Genomic DNA, 20,254 nt, shown 5'->3' on the forward strand with positions numbered 1-20,254 from the left:
TCCTACCTCCTGCCTCCGTTCTGGTCCGGTCCTCCCACGTGACAGATCCAGTCCGCGAGCCGCCTGTTTCACACCCATGTTCTAAATATATACATTCAACGGACTCTTATCTACCGAAACATTTTTTATTGCATATTTTCTGTGGTATTGATTTTAAAATGATTATTACAGGTCTTGAAATAACAAACTGCGAATGTGCGGTATGCATAAAAGTGTGCATCATTAAGCCAGTGTTTCTATTCCAGACCAAAGCTTCGAAGATAATCCATGAGAGTCCTCATCCTTCCTCTCTGACATACACACATAACCCAGCGATGACATTTTACACTCATGTAAGGCGGACACGCACCCTCCCTATAAAGATAGCACACATATACGGTACATACGTGCAATATTTCAACATTTGTACTTTGGGGCAAAAGTAGACAGCATGAGCCTGAAACAAGCCTGTATCTTCCTCAGAGGAGGGAAAAACAGACAAGTAAGTTCTTTACATTTTCGCTTTCTTTTCATTTTCAAACATGTTAAGAAAATAAGGTATAGATAATGTGGTACAGTACATATATATATATATATATATATATATATATATATATATATATATATATATATATATATATATATATATATATATATATATATATATATATATATATTCTGTTCAGTAAATATTATCTGTAACTTAGATATGATTGTATTGAAATTTATTTTTGTATCTACAAATGTAATATTTACTTTATCATCTTAATGTAATTTTATGCATTTTTAATCACCAAATTCAATTTGGTTTGTGTGGCAACAATTGTTTGCAATAAAATGTATATTTTTTTTAAATGTATTTTACTTTTTTTCACTGTTTTGTAGAGGGCTCTCACTCATGATGAGGTTGAAGGTAAATACAGTTTGAATGCACATTTCGCATTAGTGGCTGACTTTTGAGGCGCCCTTACATCCTATCTCTCTCTCTCTCTCTCTCTCTCTCTTTCAATATCTTTCTGTATATTCCTCTCCGTTTCTTTCTCTCTCTATTTTTATCTGTATATTTCTCTCTATTCATATCTATCTATTTCTCTCTCTCTTTTTCTCTCTCTCTCCCTATGTTTATTTCTCTCTCTCCGTCTCTCTTTCTCTCATTCTCTATTTCTTTCTCTCTCTCTCTCTCTCTCTCTCTCTCTCTCTCTCTCTCTCTCTCTCTCTCTCTCTCTCTCTCTCTCTCTCTCTCTCTCTCTCTCTCTCTCTCTCTCTCTCTTTCTGTCTCTCCTTACAGAGCTGCGAACAGCTTTTGTGGAGTTTGACAAAGACAAAGACGGTTTCATCACCTGCAAAGATTTGGGCAACCTAATGAGGACGATGGGTTACATGCCAACAGAAATGGAGCTGATCGAACTCAGTCAAAACATCAATATGAATTGTAAGTGGACTGAGAAACCTCAAGGAATGAGTTGAGAACAAATTATAGAAAAAAAGGAAAACAAATCTTTAAATCTTTTGTGAATACAACTACTTAAAAGGGTGGGCAAAGCTGAGAGAAGCACAAGAGACAAATGAGCTGCATCAAGGCATTCGATGAACAGTATTTTTAAATATCTCCACTGGAGGTCGCCAAAGGGAAGCGCCACCCCCAAAGCTGTATTTGCTCAATTCTATTTATCAACCAGATAATATTAGAGGTAACAAACCATTCTGATGTTATTTTACTTAAAATTGAAGTCACCTGGATTAATTTAAAAAATAGGCGCCTGTTTGCAGAAGTTTTAGACAAAGCTTTTCCTCCATAAATCAAATAGCAAAGTTCCCAAAGTCAGGTAAACAATTTAAGAATTAAAAAAACAAACAGAAAAAGTCTTAATCATTAAATCATTCATTCAATATAATTCTTACATATGTATTTTAAAAATTACTACTGACAGAAATGCCTTCTTATTTTGGTGTCTTTCTGTTTCCTTCTGTGTGCTCTCATAAAAACGGTATTTTTTATTTACATTCAAATAGCAACTTTCCTTTTTTAAATATTAAATTTACGTTTATAATTTGTAAACAACTATATATGTTTTCAGATTTTGAGTGTTTTGAAGCCAATTGGATGAAATGGTGCCTTTATAAACATAAAGGCAATGAAACATAGCTTGTGCAGGTAAATGCAAACAAGAAAAATGGATCGGATTATTTTATCTTTTTTCCTAATGTATTTTCGAGGTATTGGATTTAAGACAATCAGCATATACAAAAAAAATTAAACGCATCAATAAGTCATTTTTCTCCCTCTTGCCCGGCCCCGATGCAAAGGTTTTAAACCATTGCGGTCCGTGCCTCAAAAAGTTTACCCACTCCGGAATCATTCAGAACCTCCTAGTGGTAAAAAAGAAATGTACTGAAAAAAAAAAACAATATTCATTCAGAGAATAAGCAAAAATACATGAACTATGATATAAATGTCCTTTTTTTAAAAAAACACTTGCATTAAGTTGACATAACATAAGGCTTACCTACAGGGAACTGGCATGATGGAGGGCCATAGAATCCCCAAAAACCTCGTGAAAGGCTGGGCAAATTTTTTTTTTGATGAAAATGTGTTTGGTCTTCGTAGTTTGTATTCTTCCTTGTGCCTTTCAGCACTTGTTTCCAGTTGCACAACAGCATACATCGACATTTAGTGGTTAAAAATTACCCTTTAAAAATGAGTGATTAAGAAAATTATGGATCTTACAGTTAGAATATTGGTTGTTTGCGGATTGACATTTGCAGCAGCCTAATCTTTCTGCTGTGATGCTTGTCTCCACAGTAGGAGGACGGGTGGACTTTGAGGACTTTGTGGAACTAATGTCCCCAAAGCTTTTGGCTGAAACTGCAGGCATGATTGGCCTCAAAGAACTGAAAGAAGCTTTTAGAGAGGTGAGCTCAGCTTCTCCCTTTCCCGTGATCGGCCTTTGGCACCCCGTGGGCGGAGGCTCTGAACATTTTCTCCAATCTTGCAGTTCGATATAGACGGCGATGGTTCCATCACGACCGAAGAGCTGAAGCACGCCATGCTGAAATTGTTGGGTGAGCACACAAGCAAGAAAGAAATCGAAGCAGTGGTAAAAGAAGCAGACAAAGATGGGAACGGGACTGTGGATTTTGAAGGTGAGAAACCAGGACTCACAAAAGACAAACATTTTAAAATGTGCGTTAGAAATTGTGGCTGATGACGTGTATGTCTGGTGTCTTTGTAGAGTTTGTGAAGATGATGTCACGGAAGTGAAGACAGGAAACTGGATGCATTTGTTTCTTATGTAATTAGATTTTCTTACCCTCATTTTCCCTTTTTTTCTTCGTTTCCTTTGAAGATGTTCACAAATGTACAGCACATTCATGGTTCACCGATCCCTTAATTGGCAGGGTCGTAGGGGTAACACTTCCTTTGGAGTGTCTTGGGCAAGTACAGCGTGCCGGCGCCATCCATCTCCAGGCCATTTTTTGGTAGGGCTTTGCTCCCCCATATGCAACAGATTGGTTTCCATGGTTACCAGTAGCAGGAGATGCCTCCTGAATTGACTCAGATACAGAACCTTTAACATCTGATCGCCATAGTTATTCGAATAAAGCGTCATCCCGCTTTTTAAAGAAGTACCAAACAGAGGCATGGATCCTAAATCACATCACTGGGGAAAAATGATTTTGTCCCAAAGTTTTGAGTATCACATCGTACAATACGCGTGGCAGCACAGCACAAAGTGGTAAATATCTGGCAAATAAACAGTGCCGGAGACACAAACTCAAAGGTTAAAAGTTTATATAGCTACATAACATTGTTTTTAAAAAGTCCATCATACTTGAAATCAGCTGTAGTTTATAAAACAAAGTTTAGAATGTATTTTGCCCCTTTTCCCCCCACACCAGAACAGTTTTATATACCACATATTATTCATTTCCAAACTGTATTAAAACTTAAGACGATTTATTTTTTATGATTTTTTTTTCCATAATGACCACTGATACACATGATGGTACTTATCTTAGGAGTGGGTTCTTTGATACGTGTTTTCTTTTTAGTGTAATATTTTCCTCTTTATTTATTGCCAAATAGTTATAGAGATCCTACACAACTACTTCTGAAAGTAAAAAATAATAATAAGATCCATCCATTATCTGCACTGCTTATCATCAGTAGGGTCACGGGGGGGCTGGAGTCCATCCAAACTGTCTTCGGGCAGTGGGCAGGGGACACCCTAAACTGGTCGCCAGCCAGTCGCAGGGCACACAGAGAGATACATTTCACTTGCTCATTCGCATCTAAAGACAATTTGGACCGGCCAATTAACCTGAAATGCATGTTTTTGGAATGTGGGAAGAAACCGGATTGCCTGGAGTAAACCCACGCAAGTACTGGGAGAACATGCAAACTCCACACAGGAAGGTTTGTAATAATAAGATAAAATACTATAGTGGCACATTTTCCTTTTAGGCTTCATAATTATATGTATTTTAAAATCATAATCACTATTATCCGTCAAGACCAGAACAGAAGGGGTAACGTTACTCACAAGTTTATTGAAATAAAGAGGAAAGTCAGCGCCAACGATCCGGTGCTCCCTGGATGCAAGAAGCAAGCCCCTCACGGGATTGGAGCGTATTCTAAATACGGAAGTGGATCTTCCGGAGCGGGAGATCGTAGCGTAGTTAGACGGAAAAACAGGTCGTTAGCCGGGACGGGAGATCAAAACGTGGTCGGGGGCAAAAAGGTGTCGTAGCAGGAGACAAACGAGGAAATCAGGAACGGACAAGTGGAAAACGGGTGACAAAACGGGACCGACGGGAGTCAAAAATGCTTGCCTTGTGAAAACAGAGGTTCGCTGACTGACTGACAACAGGTGAGTGAACGGACTGAGCTTAAATAGGACAGAGAACCAATCAGGTAACCAGCAGCAGCTTGCGCCAAACGAGCGGGCACAGGTCAGTGTAATAAGTAATCATGACAATTATCATGACTACTGTGCTTTAAATATTTGAATATTTACTCTGACATAAATCAATTGAAAAAAGTTTATGAACCGCTGCTCGTGGAAAAAAGTCCTCTCCCACGCCAAAAAACACACAACACAAAATACACAAAATCTATAGTGACTAGTGTCAAGTCATGGTAAATGTTTGGAAAACAATAATAATAATCACATTTGGAATTGACAAACTGCATTTTCTCGGTTGAATTTGTTTGATAGCATTAAGAAGATGTCAAACAGCATGGTGGTACACATGGTCAGTGTTTGTTCCTTTGAGGCTCTTGTGTGGAAACAATCTTGTGTTGTATTTTAGACATTGTGTTTCAGCTTTATCAAATTGGATGAAAAGTGAAACTGCTCAAATCATTTTTTTATCAGTTCATATTTTTCTTGTATTGCATTCCAACATGTATTACCGTGGGTGTCTAAAATGAACTCATACTGTAAATAAAATACAATGTAATATACCTTTGTTCTTGTACTTTTATACAACACATACGGTACACACAACAAAATATGCCTGAGGAAATGTCGAACAAAGCTAGACATTATTAAACAGTATACTGAACACAAATAAAGTATCTCAGGAATAATCTTTCACTCTGGGTCAGATTAGAACTGGCTGCGTAATCCTCATACCAGGACCCCCACATGAACAGATGGCAGATAAGACAAAATAACCACACTAATTCCTCAATCACTGCTTGCTAAATGTAAGTACATTTTGCAAAATTGCAATAGACTTGAAATCAAGAAGTGAATTCAAACATCATGGTTGTTTCCAGAAGTATTTTCTCATATGATGCAAATTACTTTTGATATGCAAATATCAAAAGTTTAACATACATTGTCAGTAGGTACTGATGTTGTGACATGCAGCAGCAATCAATAAGCAGACAGGTTTTACATGCCTTTTTGACAACTTTAAATGGGGTGAGAAAATCTAAAGCGACATTTTAGTGCATGCAGCATAAACACGTTAAAAAAGGGCGGGAAAATATCCTGATATGCTCTTTAGCCCCACGAAATAAGAGTCCACACAAGCAGATGTTAAGCGATTTTGTTGGTATTTATCGAAGGTGCATGAAACCTAGTTAAAGACACTTGTGGAGGCTTAAAGTACAAATGTGTACATTTCCACGAAAATCGGTTCGTTCGTTTTGAAGCCTATAAGTCAAATACAAACAAACACATGCACCCAAATCAGGATTTAAGACGTAGTTTAGATACAAAGCTTTGAATTTTTTGCAGCCATACATATATTGCTGTGTTGTTTTTTTTTGGGGGGGGGCTTTAACCTTTTAGTGGCCAACCATGGTACAACTAAAAACAAATGTTGCAAAGCACAAGGAAAAATACAAAGTATGGAGACTCAAAGTGACCAAACCGCACCAATTTCCCTTTAATTTATCTGGACAGGCTTTCGCAAAGTCCAGCCCAATGTTATGTAAAACAAATACAAATTTCCTCACCTACAAGTATTTATATTATATATATATATATATATATATATATATATATATATATATATATATATATATATACAGGGAGTGCAGAATTATTAGGCAAATGAGTATTTTGACCACATCATCCTCTTTATGCATGTTGTCTTACTCCAAGCTGTATAGGCTCGAAAGCCTACTACCAATTAAGCATATCAGGTGATGTGCATCTCTGTAATGAGAAGGGGTGTGGTCTAATGACATCAACACCCTATATCAGGTGTGCATAATTATTAGGCAACTTCCTTTCCTTTGGCAAAATGGGTCAGAAGAGGGACTTGACAGGCTCTGAAAAGTCAAAAATAGTGAGATATCTTGCAGAGGGATGCAGCACTCTTAAAATTGCCAAGCTTCTGAAGCGTGATCATCAAACAATCAAGCGTTACATTCAAAATAGTCAACAGGGTCGCAAGAAGCGTGTAGAAAAACCAAGGCGCAAAATAACTGCCCGTGAACTGAGAAAAGTCAAGCGTACAACTGCCAAGATGCCACTTGCCACCAGTTTTGCCATATTTCAGAGCTGCAACATCACTGGAGTGCCCAAAAGCACAAGGTGTGCAATACTCAGAGACATGGCCAGGGTAAGAAAGGCTGAAAAACGACCACCACTGAACAAGACACACAAGCTGAAACGTCAAGACTGGGCCAAGAAAAATCTCAAGACGGATTTTTCTAAGGTTTTATGGACTGATGAAATGAGAGTGAGTCTTGATGGGCCCGTGGCTGGATCGGTAAAGGGCAGAGAGCTCCAGTCCGCCTCATACGCCAGCAAGGTGGAGGTGGGGTACTGGTATGGGCTGGTATCATCAAAGATGAGCTTGTGGGGCCTTTTCGGGTTGAGGATGGACTCAAGCTCAACTCCCAGTCCTACTGCCAGTTTCTGGAAGACACCTTCTTCAAGCAGTGGTACAGGAAGAAGTCCGCATCCTTCAAGAAAAACATGATTTTCATGCAGGACAACGCTCCATCACACGCATCCAAGTACTCCACAGCGTGGCTGGCAAGAAAGGGTCTAAAAGAAAAAAAACTAATGACATGGCCTCCTTGTTCACCTGATCTGAACCCCATAGAGAACCTGTGGTCCCTCATCAAATGTGAGATTTACAAGGAGGGAAAACAGTACACCTCTCTGAACAGTGTCTGGGAGGCTGTGGTTGCTGCTGCACGCAATGTTGATCGTGAACAGATCAAAGCACTGACAGAATCCATGGATGGCAGGCTTTTGAGTGTCCTTGCAAAGAAAGGTGGCTATATTGGTCACTGATTTGTTTTTGTTATGTTTTTGAATGTCAGAAATGTATATTTGTGAATGTTGAGCTGTTATATTGGTTTCCCTGATGAAAATAAATAATTGAAATGGGTATACATTTGTTTTTTGTTAAGTTGCCTAATAATTATGCACAGTAATAGTCACCTGCACACACAGATATCCTCCTAAAATAGCTAAAACTAAAAAAGCACCACTCCAACTTCCAAAATATTCAGCTTTGATATTAATGAGACTTTTGGGTTCATTAAGAACATGGTTGTTGTTCAATAATAAAATTAATCCTCAAAAATACAACTTAACTTAACTTACCTAATAATTCTGCACTCCCTGTATATATATATATATATATATATATATATATATATATAATTGTATTTTTATAAATTAACTATTTTTACTAATGAATGGTTTTGAACCACTAGAAAGTGCTAAATAATACACGCTGTCCCTATAAGGCCTGGTTTTGGCGGCTGAACGGCTCAGATGTCAGAACTGAACATGAAGTCCAACGCTTGCCTCTCGGCCGCTGCAACGTTCGGATGCCAGACGTCCACACAGAGAATGACTCGAGGTCCCGCATCTGGAGAACCTTCGATCAAAAATGAAAATTCATTTTTATCATGACACCAAATGACGTGTCCTGTTTACTTCAGGTCTGCCCTGCAGAATAGCAGGATGGATTCCCCCACCTCTGTGTGAGACGGTGTGAAGAAAGGAATCATCAATCAGCAGGCAATGTCCCTCAGACCAGCACTGAGGCTCCCCTCCCACCACGAGCTCACACAGCGGTGGAGTTTGCAGACCTAAAAGAGAATTATGGCGTATTTGTCTCAAAGCCAGCAAGACCGCTTAGGCGCTCTCTGTCTTAAAGGGAAGAGGATTATGAGCCAGATGCAGGGCTGCACAAAACAGACTAAATAGATATGAACCCAATAGGGCCTCCAGAACAATTTCATATGGCTGGCCGGATGGGGCCGCTTCAAATCTGGGGGCGGCACACCAAAACTAAAAGCCATTATTTCAGGTTATTAAAGTAAGGAGGTCAGAAGAAAACTAGCAGAAAGACTTAAGGAGCTACTAGCTACTAATAATCTTAAGTGTATTGTGTAATGTTTGATGTTACTAATGATTTAATGTGCGTGTCCATAACTGTCCAATCAACAATTCTGTTGTATTGTGTTATGTATATATTGGGCACAAGGCATACATTTAACAAAACTAAACACAATTACTGGGTGGTGACAGATACAAATAAAAGCATTAGAGAAACAATCATAGCTTAACTGGATATTTCCCAACACAATGTTAAAGTCACGCGAAAATATATATTACTGAAGGAACAGAATATCACAAAAAGGACGTTCCAACAAGGATCAACGGATTAGCGTATGTGCAACATACACATGTCGTTGCTTAATGTAATGCAAAAGTAATTACTGAATTGTCTGAACAAAAAAATAACAAAAAGGGCTTGCTGAAAGGGATTGCTATTCTCCGATTTTAATGACCAGGCTATCAATAAGTTTTAGAACAGTTTTTTTCACCTGTCAGGACCAACGGATTGCCGGGCTGAGGCTACAACAATCTAACGATATACTGGTAAGCAGGTTGGTCAACAAATTTATAAGGGGGGTTGTTGCCACCCCAGGCCACCCTCCGGTTGTGCCGCTGTATGAACCTTAACAGTCATCTGCATCATTTTGCTTATGTCTGGGTGTAGTTTAAGCATTGGTAGGCAGTCAGGGCCTGGAATGCTTTTTCTGCTGGCCTAAAAAATATCTGAATCATGTGATGCTCGTCAATTTTGTCCATAAATCTTTGTTAAAAATTACAAATTTTCTGTCAGCTTCCTCGCTTCTCTCCTGATTGTGCTTTTCCCAATGTGTGCTCCCATATTTAAGCATTTAACCAATTACATTTCAGCCATTAATTGTTGCCAGGGTCAAAAATCTATCCGGAGGCCTTCACAAGCAGATCTGCAGGACCTGAGACGTAACATCAGTGTTGATAAAGCTGTCTGTTTAGCCAATCGGATTTTGAGTTCGCGGGGCCAGCGCCTGCTAGCGGGCCAATGGAAACATCAACTGTTCTACAAACTATGATTCGCTAGGGGGCAGTATTGGAAGTATCACTACAAAATCGTGAAGATGAAAAATCCTGTGTGCACTGCTTCTGTTGGACGGACTTTTTCCTCATACCGAAAATATGACAAGATAGGCTAGACTTTCAGCATTAGCTTCAGTGGCAATAGAAAAGGACTTCTTGATCGAATGGAAACGCGCAGAATCTCTACAACAGAGTAATAAAAATCCTCTTGAGGAAAGAAAGGAGGATGGATTTTGTGCACAAATAAAAATAATTTTTAGTGTGTAAAATCTGGCTATTTTCATAAATACTATTTCAATTGTTTGATGTTTTAATTGATGCGTTTGTATATAATTCGCAGCTGTAGCTGCAGTAAAGGTTTTATAGCCATGTAATAGTAAATGAGGTTTGGATTGATTCAGCCCACTGAAGGCTTAGGTGTGAAATGCACCGCTTACCACTATTTTAGAATGCAGTAGTTTAACAAAATTTACGGTGCCTTGCTGCATGTGATATAAATAAATAATATTAATTCAAATGCACTGTTTGTATAAGCGGGGCCTCACACAACATAACCCAGGTGGTATTTAAAATGTAAATAAACGGAATTATTCAGGATATTGTTTAAAATGAATTGTTAAATGATGTCATTATTCTGGAAGAAAATCTGTATATAATGTACATAAAATGAACGTTATATTCAGAGGCCAATTTGTTTCTAAAAATGTCTAAAAATGTATTCTTTTAAGCAGTAACTAATCACTATGAACCATAAGGAGTTCATGTAGTTGTCATTTTATTCATAATTTTGCAGTTTTTAAGTATTAGTTTTCTCAGTTTTTTATTGAACTAAAATGAAAGTGACGTCTTGGCGAGAACGCGTAACGCTTCTGTGGAGCAGTGGCCTCAGCAGAAGTATGCAAAATCTTTCAGGAATTTTGCATTTACTTCATGGGAGGATGAGCATAATTTTCTGGTTTGTTGGCACATAAGATTTATTACAGCACTAAGTAATTTCTTTCTTTCTCACCTTTGTTCTTTATCTCTTTCATTATCTATTTTGCTGGTTTGTTCTTTGGTACCTTTTATCTTGTTCTTTCTCCTACACTCTTGTTCTTTCTTTCTTTGTTTTTGTTTTTTATCTCTCGCTCTATCTATTTCTCAGTTTTTCGCTCTGCTTCTCTCTCTCTCTCTTATTTCCTCTTTTTTGTGTCTTTCACTTTATCTTTCTTTTGTCCTTCTTTCATTTTTTTCCCTCTCACTTACATTTCTTTGATCTTTTGTTCTTTGATTCTCTCTATTTTAACTTCTTTCTTCCTTTTCTCTCTTTTACTGACTTTGAATCAGGGCTTCGTTGAAAAAGAGACAGTCTGCCAGTTAATACAGCAATGACTTTGTCTTACTCAAATCTGCGCTCTTGCACACTATAAGTCCTATGTTTTTTGGGGTTGTTACTTTGTTTGTTTATTTATTTCAAGGAGCGCTATTTAAATCTCATTCGTGAAATAGGCTCCTGTTCTCATTTTCTTCAGCCACCTTTGTCATGTCTCGGTGTTATCCGTGGCCCTTTTTATTTAGTTCTTATCCGAGCACCTGTTAGCCTTGCTTGTTCGCCTCATCATGGATTCCATGGTTTACCGGCTTTCAAATTCAATTATTTTTGTCACTTTGGTTGTCCTCTTTGCATTTGAGTCTTGAAACCAGGGTACTTGGCAGAAAAAAAATATTTAATTTAGGGCGTACGTCACTTAAAAAGGGTTGAGAACCGATTTCATAAAACATACTTTGAATATAAAATGTTAAAGTTGACTTTGGACAACGGTTCTCTCTCCCTTATCTTATTTACTGACCGAGATGACATTGCAGGCTCGTGTTGGTGGGCCCGTACGAGCTCCCCATGGCTGTGCCAGGGCCCAGCAACCAAAATCCAGCCGATCCCAAGGAGTTGCTGCTGATGAATGTACGGAGAGACAGCAGTGTCCGGTAGGTGCAGGGACAGGAGCGACAATTGGCTGCCACGTACATGCCTGAACTGTACAGCGGAAACACCGCCTGGCCCTGAAAGACAATAATGTAAGACGTACAATAAAGTGAAGTCATACATCATGACCTAAAAGTTTTGTACCTTTGGTCCCATTAAGTTCCAGCCCAATTTGGGGTCGATGCCTCCCTGGTAAACAGCCTGGAACTCAGCTAGGATGACAGTGTAGTTTGCTTCCAAGACTTCAATGTCATGGCGATGGGCGTCACGCGGGAAAAAAGGAACACTCGGCACATTTGGCAAGAAGAAGAGATGTGGCTTCTGTATAGCCGAGTGCTCATTTAACTTCATCTATAGCAAAAATAGTGACGGGGCGATGAGAAGTCAAGTCAAGTCAAGTCATTTTTATTTGTATAGCCCTAAATCACGAAGAGTCTCAAAGGGCTTCACAGATTGTTACACTATATTACACAAACTATTTTCAACCGACAAGAGGAGTAGGTTATTCGTATGCAATGGAGTAGAAGTGAGTTTTAAGTTTAGATTTAAACATTTCCACTGAGGTTGCAGATCGAATCTCAGGGGGAAGAGCATTCCACAGCACCGAGAACTACCTAACGTAATATGAAACTTAATATACAGAGTGTGATGTGTCAAAAAAAGGAATGGATACCCTTCAGAAGATCAAGTAAACATTTCTGGGATAAAAAAAACAGAAAATAATATTTCAAAAAATAAGGAGAAGTAAAAATATTTCAGACTACCATTTTCGGTTCCAGTTTAAAGGTAATTTTGTCGATTTTAATTCCTTCCTACCCCATTTTGTTCCTTTTTTCTCCTCCCTATTAACATTTTTTCCTCAACTACGTGTAGCTCCTTATTGTCCAGATAAAAATGTAAGAGAAATATATAGTAGAAAAAAAAAATGGAACTGTCTGACTGGTTGGTACGTCTGCCTTATAGTTTCGAGGTCCCTGGTTCAATTTACAAGATAAGGGGATGGGGTCCTTTAAGACCTTTTGTGATTACGGGCAATACAAATAAATATAACTTGACCTGACTTGAATTTCAGCTACCCCCTTTCCTTTGTGGAGTTTGCATGTTCTCCCCTTGCCTATGTGGGTTTTCTCCCAGCATTTGTTGTCCTCCCACATTCAAAAAACATTGCAGGAAAGGTTTATTGGTGACCCCAAATTGTTCTAGTGGTTTTATGTCTAAGTGTGCCCTGTGATTGGCTGGCAATAAGTCCAGGGTGTCCCCTGCCCACTGCCTGGCGTCAGCTGGGAGAGTCTCCAGCACCCTTGCAACTCTGAGGATAAAGAATTTTGGAAAATGACTGAATGTCTTTCTCTCCAAGATTGATTTCCCCCTGCTGTCACATTACCCAGCATTAGTTACGGGGATTAATTTCCCTCCTACTACAGAAGGAATAACCACAGACACTTCTTTAATATGTAATTTATTGAAATGTGATATTTCCTCCTCACATCACGCTGGAATTGAGATTAGTGGACTTATTTTCACTGCTTAAAAAAGATTGACAACGTGTTGGTTAAGATTTACAGCAAAGGCTTAAAAATTGCAGCACAACATGTTACTTTTCTGAGATAGACACCTCGATTAAAAAAAATGCCAGAAATATTTAGTTTACTTTTATATTTGTTTTGTACTCCTGTCCCGTTATAAGCATACAATTGTAAATAATATTATTAGATGTTCAAAGTAAGGCTTGATTGATTAATTGATTGATTGTCCAGCTCAACACTAATTTTTCAGGGACACTAACCGAAGCTGTATAATGTTAGTGAAGATCTTGACACAAATAAAAATATACATTAAAAAATTGATTTTGTGTATTTGCTTTTTAGATAAGGCATGTAGATAAAAAAAAACGTTATTTGTATCGGCATCATTCTTTAGAGCAAAATGTCATCAGTTATATGTATGAGTAGAAAAAAATGAGAAAAAATTATATATTTGGTTTTTCTCAATTTTAGAGTGATTTTTTTTTAGGTTTGAACAGTGAATATGCAGAGATTTAAGAATAGAGTAAAATAAAGGAAAGTAATTCTAAAACGTTGTTAAATCTGAAAAGTAGTCTCACATTACTACATTAAATTGTTCTTGACCCAATGTTTGCAACTCTTTATTGCTTAAAGTTCATCTGAAAATGGAGGACAATACAATGTAAAAAAAGTCATTTAAAAGGGACAGAGTGTATTATTTTGTGTCTTCAAGTGGTTAAAAAGCTTCATACCCTTTTTTTAAAATAATAAGCAAAAAAATAAGATTTTTCATGAATGTGAATTTTTTTCAAATACTCAAGGTTGACAAATGTAATTTATTTTACATAAGATGAGGCTCACTAAGAGCAGTGGTTCTCAATTGGACTGACTTTGGTACCCACCATCACACCCTAACTACCAGCTACAACCCAAAAATGTCCACTTTTCAAACGTATCAAATGAAAGCATTGTGAGGTCTTTACCAAAGATAGAATATATTCACATTTTATTAACTTAACTCATAGTTTTTATTCAGTTTTCCATACAAAAAAAAAACAAAAACAAATTCCCACCCCGAAAAAACTCAAAAGAGATGGGCAAAAGAGCACTTCAACATCAAATGTGGAAAAAGAAAAAGTGGTATACCTAACCAGGAGGGTGGTGCAACGGACTACAAATATGGAGGCATTACAAATTCTTCCCATCGCTTATTTGTCCTATATTCACATTTAAAAAAACAAAAACAAAACGAGCAGCAAAACTAAAACAACTTCAAGTAATAATATTCCATTCAATGCTCGACTAGCAACAATTTTCATGAAATCCAAAGTGCTTTATTTAAGGGCCATTGTCTTTAAGGTAATAAAATCCATATCTCATCTATTCTCCGCTCCATCTTTGTTTAGCCATGCTCAACATATGTAAACAAACAAGATCTGTTTTTCTGTGGTGTGAAATGGCAGGTGTCAACTCGCATTTGGAGGGAATTATCCCAAGCTACTGTTAAAGAGTTAAATCGGCCTCAGTTATCTTTATGTTTTTTCTTAGCATTATTTTGCTAAGGCAAAGGCCCGTGAGCCACTGGAAACGGGTCCGCTACCCACATTTGGGTCCCGATCCACCAGTTGAGAAACACTGACCTAGAGGGAGCTGACATAATTGCTGCAATGGGTAAACTTAGAAACCAAAAACCTTTCAGAAGGTAAAAAAAATCAAAGAAAAATGGTACGATCTGAGCAAGTTGAGTTACCATAGCTTTTAATCTTCCATGTGCTTTTTATCACTCGTTTTCTGTTACACTACACAATACAGCTATAAGTAGTGAAGGATTTTATACATTTGACTATAAAGGATTACATTTAATGCAAAGATATTCACTAGCGGAGCTGTGGTGCGAGGTCAGTGCAACCTAATGTTTACAGGAATGGCGGGAACGGGACGTGAGGCTGATAAGATAATCAGTGCATCTAGACGTGGAGGGGCCCTGATGACAGAGGACGGAAGGTATTGTTTTGATAAACGCTCTGCTGTTTTGAGTTTTTCCAGACATCGAGGCGAGGGGGTGGAGACCACGTGGGGGCTTCGCTGGCACGCCCATGGAAGGAGCCGGCACACCAGCTTGCGGAAAAAACGTGGGCCGAGAAGAGAGGCAGGAGATCGAGAGAGGAGGCTTGACAGAGACTCGAACAACACTAATTCGGCTAATTCGGCCATATTCGATGGAGTTCACATAGTTAAATTGTTTAAAAAATTAAATCTGCCCACGTGTGGAAATGTCTCTTGTCCATATTTTCCATCAAGAAATGAGCGCGCATTGTTAGGTGAATGTAGGTTGTGTTTGGTTAACGGAGTCACATAACTAATTCGAACAATTTGGTAAACGGTACATTTTAATATTCAATTACTAACGCTAGTCATCAGATAAAACACATTGTGCCTTTAAGAATAGAATAAAATGACAGTGCAGACCTGCTCACGAAGACCTTTGTGAATGCGGCCCATCCCTACCCAGCTGTAACGTTTTGCGTACTCCTGAAGGGATGAGTAAAGTTTCTTGGCCTGTGCGGACGCTTGGGCTGGAAACAAGGCCTGACTTAGTACCGGTCTGAGGTAGTCTTGTCCCAGCTCCTCGTTTTCTTCTGTTTCGATGCTTCGAAACGAGTTCTTTTGAGCTTCCCTGCGAATTTTGGTCTGGGTTTTGCCGTTAGACGTTGCCGAAATTCTGGAGGCCGTCTTCCCCCCGTTTCTGCGAGCCATTGACGGGAGGTCCGAGCCCATCCGGTAACAGTGCCACAGGAACAATAGCAGGAGCGACCACAGAATTCCGCTCAGCGAGAGGACACTGAACTCAGCAAAGGCAGGAAAGGGAAGCATTTTGTCCAGGGACCAGAACATCACTACAGTTGTTTTTTAAATCCTGAAATAGAAACAGATTAAGAGATTATGAGATGTATTAATATTGATAAAGACAGACTCAAACCAATATAGCTTAGTCACATTATTTATTTTAGATGATCTAAATTTGTTTCTTTATTCAATAATATGAAAACCTTGAATCTTTCCTCAGTTGCAAAGCAATCATTTTAAGCATGATGCTGTGTATAATGGCAAGAAAAGCCAAAGCGTGCCAACTTAATAATAGACAGCCACATTCCATTATTTTTTCCTTTATTTAATCCCCTTCTGCAGGGGTCACCATACTACGTTCTACGGACCGTACCAGGCAAGACGATTCTGAGAAGAAATAAAAAAGCTACTTCTCTTCAGACAATGATGTGCAGTGTTAAATATGTCCACTTGATGTTGCCAAAGCCACGCTACACTCCAAACCACCCACTGTAGCTGTATATGCGAAATACCATTTTTCAAATAGAGAACAATTGTGCAAACGCCCGTCCTGATGTCATTTTATGTAAAATAGATGTCTTTATTTAAGGCAATACAATTGCACTCACCTGGATTTCTTAGCCTGTGTCCCTTTGTGTTACCTCATACAATCATTTTTCATTGTGCTCATGGGGAACATTGAAATAGCTGTCAAAAAATGTCTACATGCTTTCTTTTGTAAAGATCAATATTTTTTAACAACAAATTTCATGCAAAAAAACACTTCTGAAGTAGCCCCATGTCTTTGTTTTTCAATGCAAATGATTAGGGGAGATGTTATTGATTCAATAAAATTGTCACGGTTGCCCATGGAGCCCAATTGGCCCCGCCCATGTGATTGGCTTCCCTCCTATTTAAGCTCAATGCTCTAACTCACCCTTTGTCAGTCCGTCAACGAACCTCTGCACCCGCAAGACGTGGGTTTTGACTCTGGACGGTTTCCTGCCTGTGTTTCCTGTCCGGTATTGTTCCCGTCTATTTTTTGTCCTGTTTAATATCGATCTACAGTTTCCTTCCCCGGCTATTTTGTTCTGTTTGTTATCGATCTCCAGTGTCTGGTAGCGTTACCGTCTAGTTTGTCCTGTTTAATTTTGATCTCCAGTGTCTGCTATCGTGTCCGTCTATCTCGTCCTGCTTGTTATCGTACTTCAGTCTCCAGTGCCTGATATCAATCCTGTCTGTCCCGTCCTGTCCGGTATTGACCCCATATGCCTGATATCTGCTCGTGGAATTGGTATTGATCTCGTCAGCCTCTGGCTTCCTGTCATTCCACGCCAGACTGCTGCCTTACGTCTTTCGCCCGACGATCACCGAATCACTGGCGTTTTGGGTTAACGTGCATGACTGACTCATCTCCTGTAAAATAAAGCTTGTGTGAGAAACGTCTTGCATCTGGGTCCTCATCCTGTTCCGGTTCTTGATAATTTGAAGATGGTATGTGTCAATTAATATATTTCTTTGTTTATTTTGAGTGTTTTAAAACTAATTGGATGAAATGGTTCCTTACAAACAAATAGACAATGAAACACAACTTGTGCAGGTAAATGTAAACAAGAAAAATGGATTACCTTATGTTATCTATTTTCCTCATGCTTTGCCGAGATGTCAAATTTAAGACTGTTTTTTGGTATAAACGAATAATTAAACGCATAAATCAGATATTTATTTCTATCCAACCCGTCCCCTGTGCGACTCAAGACGTTTGCCCACCTCAGAATTATGGGATGTGTTATTATCAGTAAAGACAGGCTCTGCCATTATAATTTATTTAAAATAATCCAAATTCATGTCTTTATGAATTAAAGATGAAAATGTTGATTTTTTTTCTCTGTTGCAAAGTGATCATGTTTAACCAAGATGCTGCGTTTCATAACAAGGAAAACCAAAGCATTCCACTATTTCTAGACAGCCTCATTCCCCTTAGTTTTCCTTTACTTAATCCCCTTCTGGCTGAAAGTCTGTTGAAGCCAAGCTTGGCGTGGGGCATCCATTATCCATGTTGGGTCGCTACTCTGCCACAAGGCCCTGACCAACATTGACCTTTTGTGCTAGTTGCCTGTGCAAGTTGACTTCACTTCCACCACCATGCTAGGACTGATTTATTTTATTTCTTGTTTGTTGTTTGGACACTTTGTTACATTACCCTTGGTATTTTCCATTTCCGGTTTTGTTTGGATATTTTGTAATTTGTTGTTACCACTCTATTTTTTTTATTTTTTGGTACTTTGATCCTGATTTTATTAATAAATACCACCGTTGTTTTGAGAATCTCTGCCTGCAGTTCCCGCCTCCCCCACCTTGGTCCATTACCCAAAACCAAAACTTAACAGCGGTCTTCCATTATCTGTTGGGGAACTATAATGTTCATCCATATCAGTGGGTGGCAGCAGATTACTATTTCATTTATATTTGTTAATTACTGTAAATCAGGCTCTATTAGTTACCGTATTTTCACGACTATAAGGCGCACCTAAAAGCCTTTATTTTTTTCAAAAGCTGACCATGCGCCTTATAATACAGTGCACCTTATATATGGATCAATATTAAGTCGCAAAGTCTTGCAACTAAGGCAAGCAGCCGCCGACTAGATTTTCCCCCGAAGGCGAAGTAGTCCGCGGTGTATGTTGGGATATATATACCAGCGTTTCATTTCCTAACCAATGTGTCACTCATCATTTGAATCACTAGTCACTATTGGCTAAAGTTATTCGGAGGTAAAGGAGGCTGATCCTTTTCATCATTTACAGGCTTGCATAGGCTAAAGCGGGGCAAAACAAAGCCTGCAATTGGCCGAAAAAGATGAATGTGAATCACACGTTGGGTTGCACTACGGCATAGAGAAAACGTTTTTTACTATTCTGTATTTGTAAATATTCTACACGGTTGGATTTACTACACTAACGGTTGTAAGAGGACCAGGGTTGCGTATCATTATTGAACGTGATGGCTGCAAGAGAACTTTGGTGAGTTATGCGGCTTTATATTTTCCCGGTATCCTGTTTTAGACTGATCTTGATGTTTCTGTGTCTATTTTTAAACAAAATTCAATTCAAAGTGTTTATTGCCATATGCACAGTAAAGAACCATGTTTCCCTGCACAATAAAATTCTTATTTTTCTGTCCACACAGTTGCCAGTGAAAAATAAAATAGAAACTAAGAAATAGTTGGCATTTCTTGAATCCCAAGACTTTAACCATCCGAACGACATGTGGGACGATGCATTTGAGTGATTGGTGACATCGTACAGACACTGTGTCCGTACATGTCTGAGACACGTATTTGCTTCTTTGCAAGCTTTCTGAATGTTGAGGGGGTAAAAAGTTTGACTGAACTATCTGACTGTTTTGTCGACGTTCCCATTGTGGCGCCTTATAACCCGGTGCGCCTTATGTATGGAAAATATAGGACCAAAAACTATTTTTGGGGGGTGCGCCCTATAACCCGGTGCGCCTTATAGTCGTGAAAATAATTGCGACATTCAATGCTTCGTGTTGATGCCAAAGAGACGTGTGCGTTGATTGATGATGCAATTAGAATTTAAGTGAGACGAAAGCAACAAGAGCAGCTAAAATAAGACAGCACAAATCAACAAAAGTGACAACATAGCTTGCACTGCAAAAAAACAAAAAAGATTTCTTCGAAGTTGAACATGCTTTCACGGCATGACTTGACGTCTTATTGCTTGAATTATAAAACGTTTAAACATGAGTTGCATGAAGCATGGATGGTTAAACACGGTGTAGCTTCTAGCTCTGCATGAGACAACTACGCCAAATCTGCAATCCAACCACGGCGTGCGTTCGACGACTGCAGGGCTGCACAGCACACTGCATCCCCTTTCATTAATAAAGAGCATCGCGCACATTTTATTACCTTGACAGACCGTTGCGAGATGTGGCGCAAGTGCGTACAAAGCACGCCTCTGCCCTGTGATCGCCGGATGGTTACTGAATTAGTGGTGTCGTTTGCGAACATAACGCCTCAATGAGCAAGCTCCTCATCAATAAGAAGCCGGCTCCCTTCGAAGCACTCTTTCCGTCTTTTA

General features: G+C 38.8%; 2 protein-coding genes across 4 annotated transcripts; one reads left to right on the forward strand and one right to left on the reverse strand.

Moving 5' to 3' along the window:
- Nucleotides 1-272: 272 nt before the first annotated feature.
- LOC148374139 (calcium-binding protein 5-like) lies at nucleotides 273-5,444 on the forward strand. The gene is made up of 6 exons (XM_088333085.1): nucleotides 273-481; nucleotides 865-892; nucleotides 1,268-1,411; nucleotides 2,783-2,892; nucleotides 2,976-3,123; nucleotides 3,213-5,444. The coding sequence occupies exons 1-6, from the start codon at nucleotides 431-433 to the stop codon at nucleotides 3,239-3,241; spliced, it is 510 nt and encodes a 169-aa protein (XP_088189211.1). The 5' UTR covers nucleotides 273-430; the 3' UTR covers nucleotides 3,242-5,444.
- asphd1 (aspartate beta-hydroxylase domain containing 1) lies at nucleotides 4,511-20,180 on the reverse strand. 3 transcript variants are annotated; one of them, XM_088333082.1, is made up of 6 exons: nucleotides 20,083-20,180; nucleotides 15,792-16,239; nucleotides 11,962-12,168; nucleotides 11,687-11,894; nucleotides 8,441-8,554; nucleotides 4,511-8,340 (listed from the first exon to the last, which is right to left on the reverse strand). In XM_088333082.1, exons 2-6 carry the CDS (start codon nucleotides 16,215-16,217, stop codon nucleotides 8,231-8,233), a joined length of 1,065 nt encoding a protein of 354 aa, XP_088189208.1. In that variant the 5' UTR covers nucleotides 16,218-16,239; nucleotides 20,083-20,180; the 3' UTR covers nucleotides 4,511-8,230. The 3 variants fall into 3 exon arrangements, with proteins under 3 accessions (XP_088189208.1, XP_088189210.1, XP_088189209.1); XM_088333084.1 differs by lacking the exon at nucleotides 11,962-12,168; XM_088333083.1 differs by lacking the exon at nucleotides 8,441-8,554.
- Nucleotides 20,181-20,254: the final 74 nt, after the last annotated feature.

The sequence above is a fragment of the Urocampus carinirostris genome, chromosome 1, assembly GCF_059441175.1.
Source record: "Urocampus carinirostris isolate Australia breed hairy pipefish chromosome 1, RoL_Ucar_1.0, whole genome shotgun sequence".
Taxonomy (NCBI): Eukaryota; Metazoa; Chordata; class Actinopteri; order Syngnathiformes; family Syngnathidae; genus Urocampus; species Urocampus carinirostris.

Coding starts and splice junctions, on each gene's coding strand:
- LOC148374139 (XM_088333085.1), top strand. CDS start 431: ATGAGCCTGAAACAAGCCTGTATCTTCCTCAGAGGAGGGAAAAACAGA. Junction 893..1,267: donor CACTCATGATGAGGTTGAAG/GTAAATACAGTT, acceptor CTCTCCTTACAG/AGCTGCGAACAGCTTTTGTG. Junction 2,893..2,975: donor TGAAAGAAGCTTTTAGAGAG/GTGAGCTCAGCT, acceptor CCAATCTTGCAG/TTCGATATAGACGGCGATGG.
- asphd1 (XM_088333082.1), bottom strand. CDS start 16,217: ATGTTCTGGTCCCTGGACAAAATGCTTCCCTTTCCTGCCTTTGCTGAG. Junction 12,169..15,791: donor ACAAAGGTCTTCGTGAGCAG/GTCTGCACTGTC, acceptor TTTTTGCTATAG/ATGAAGTTAAATGAGCACTC. Junction 8,555..11,686: donor GAGCCTGCAATGTCATCTCG/GTCAGTAAATAA, acceptor ATTCTCTTTTAG/GTCTGCAAACTCCACCGCTG.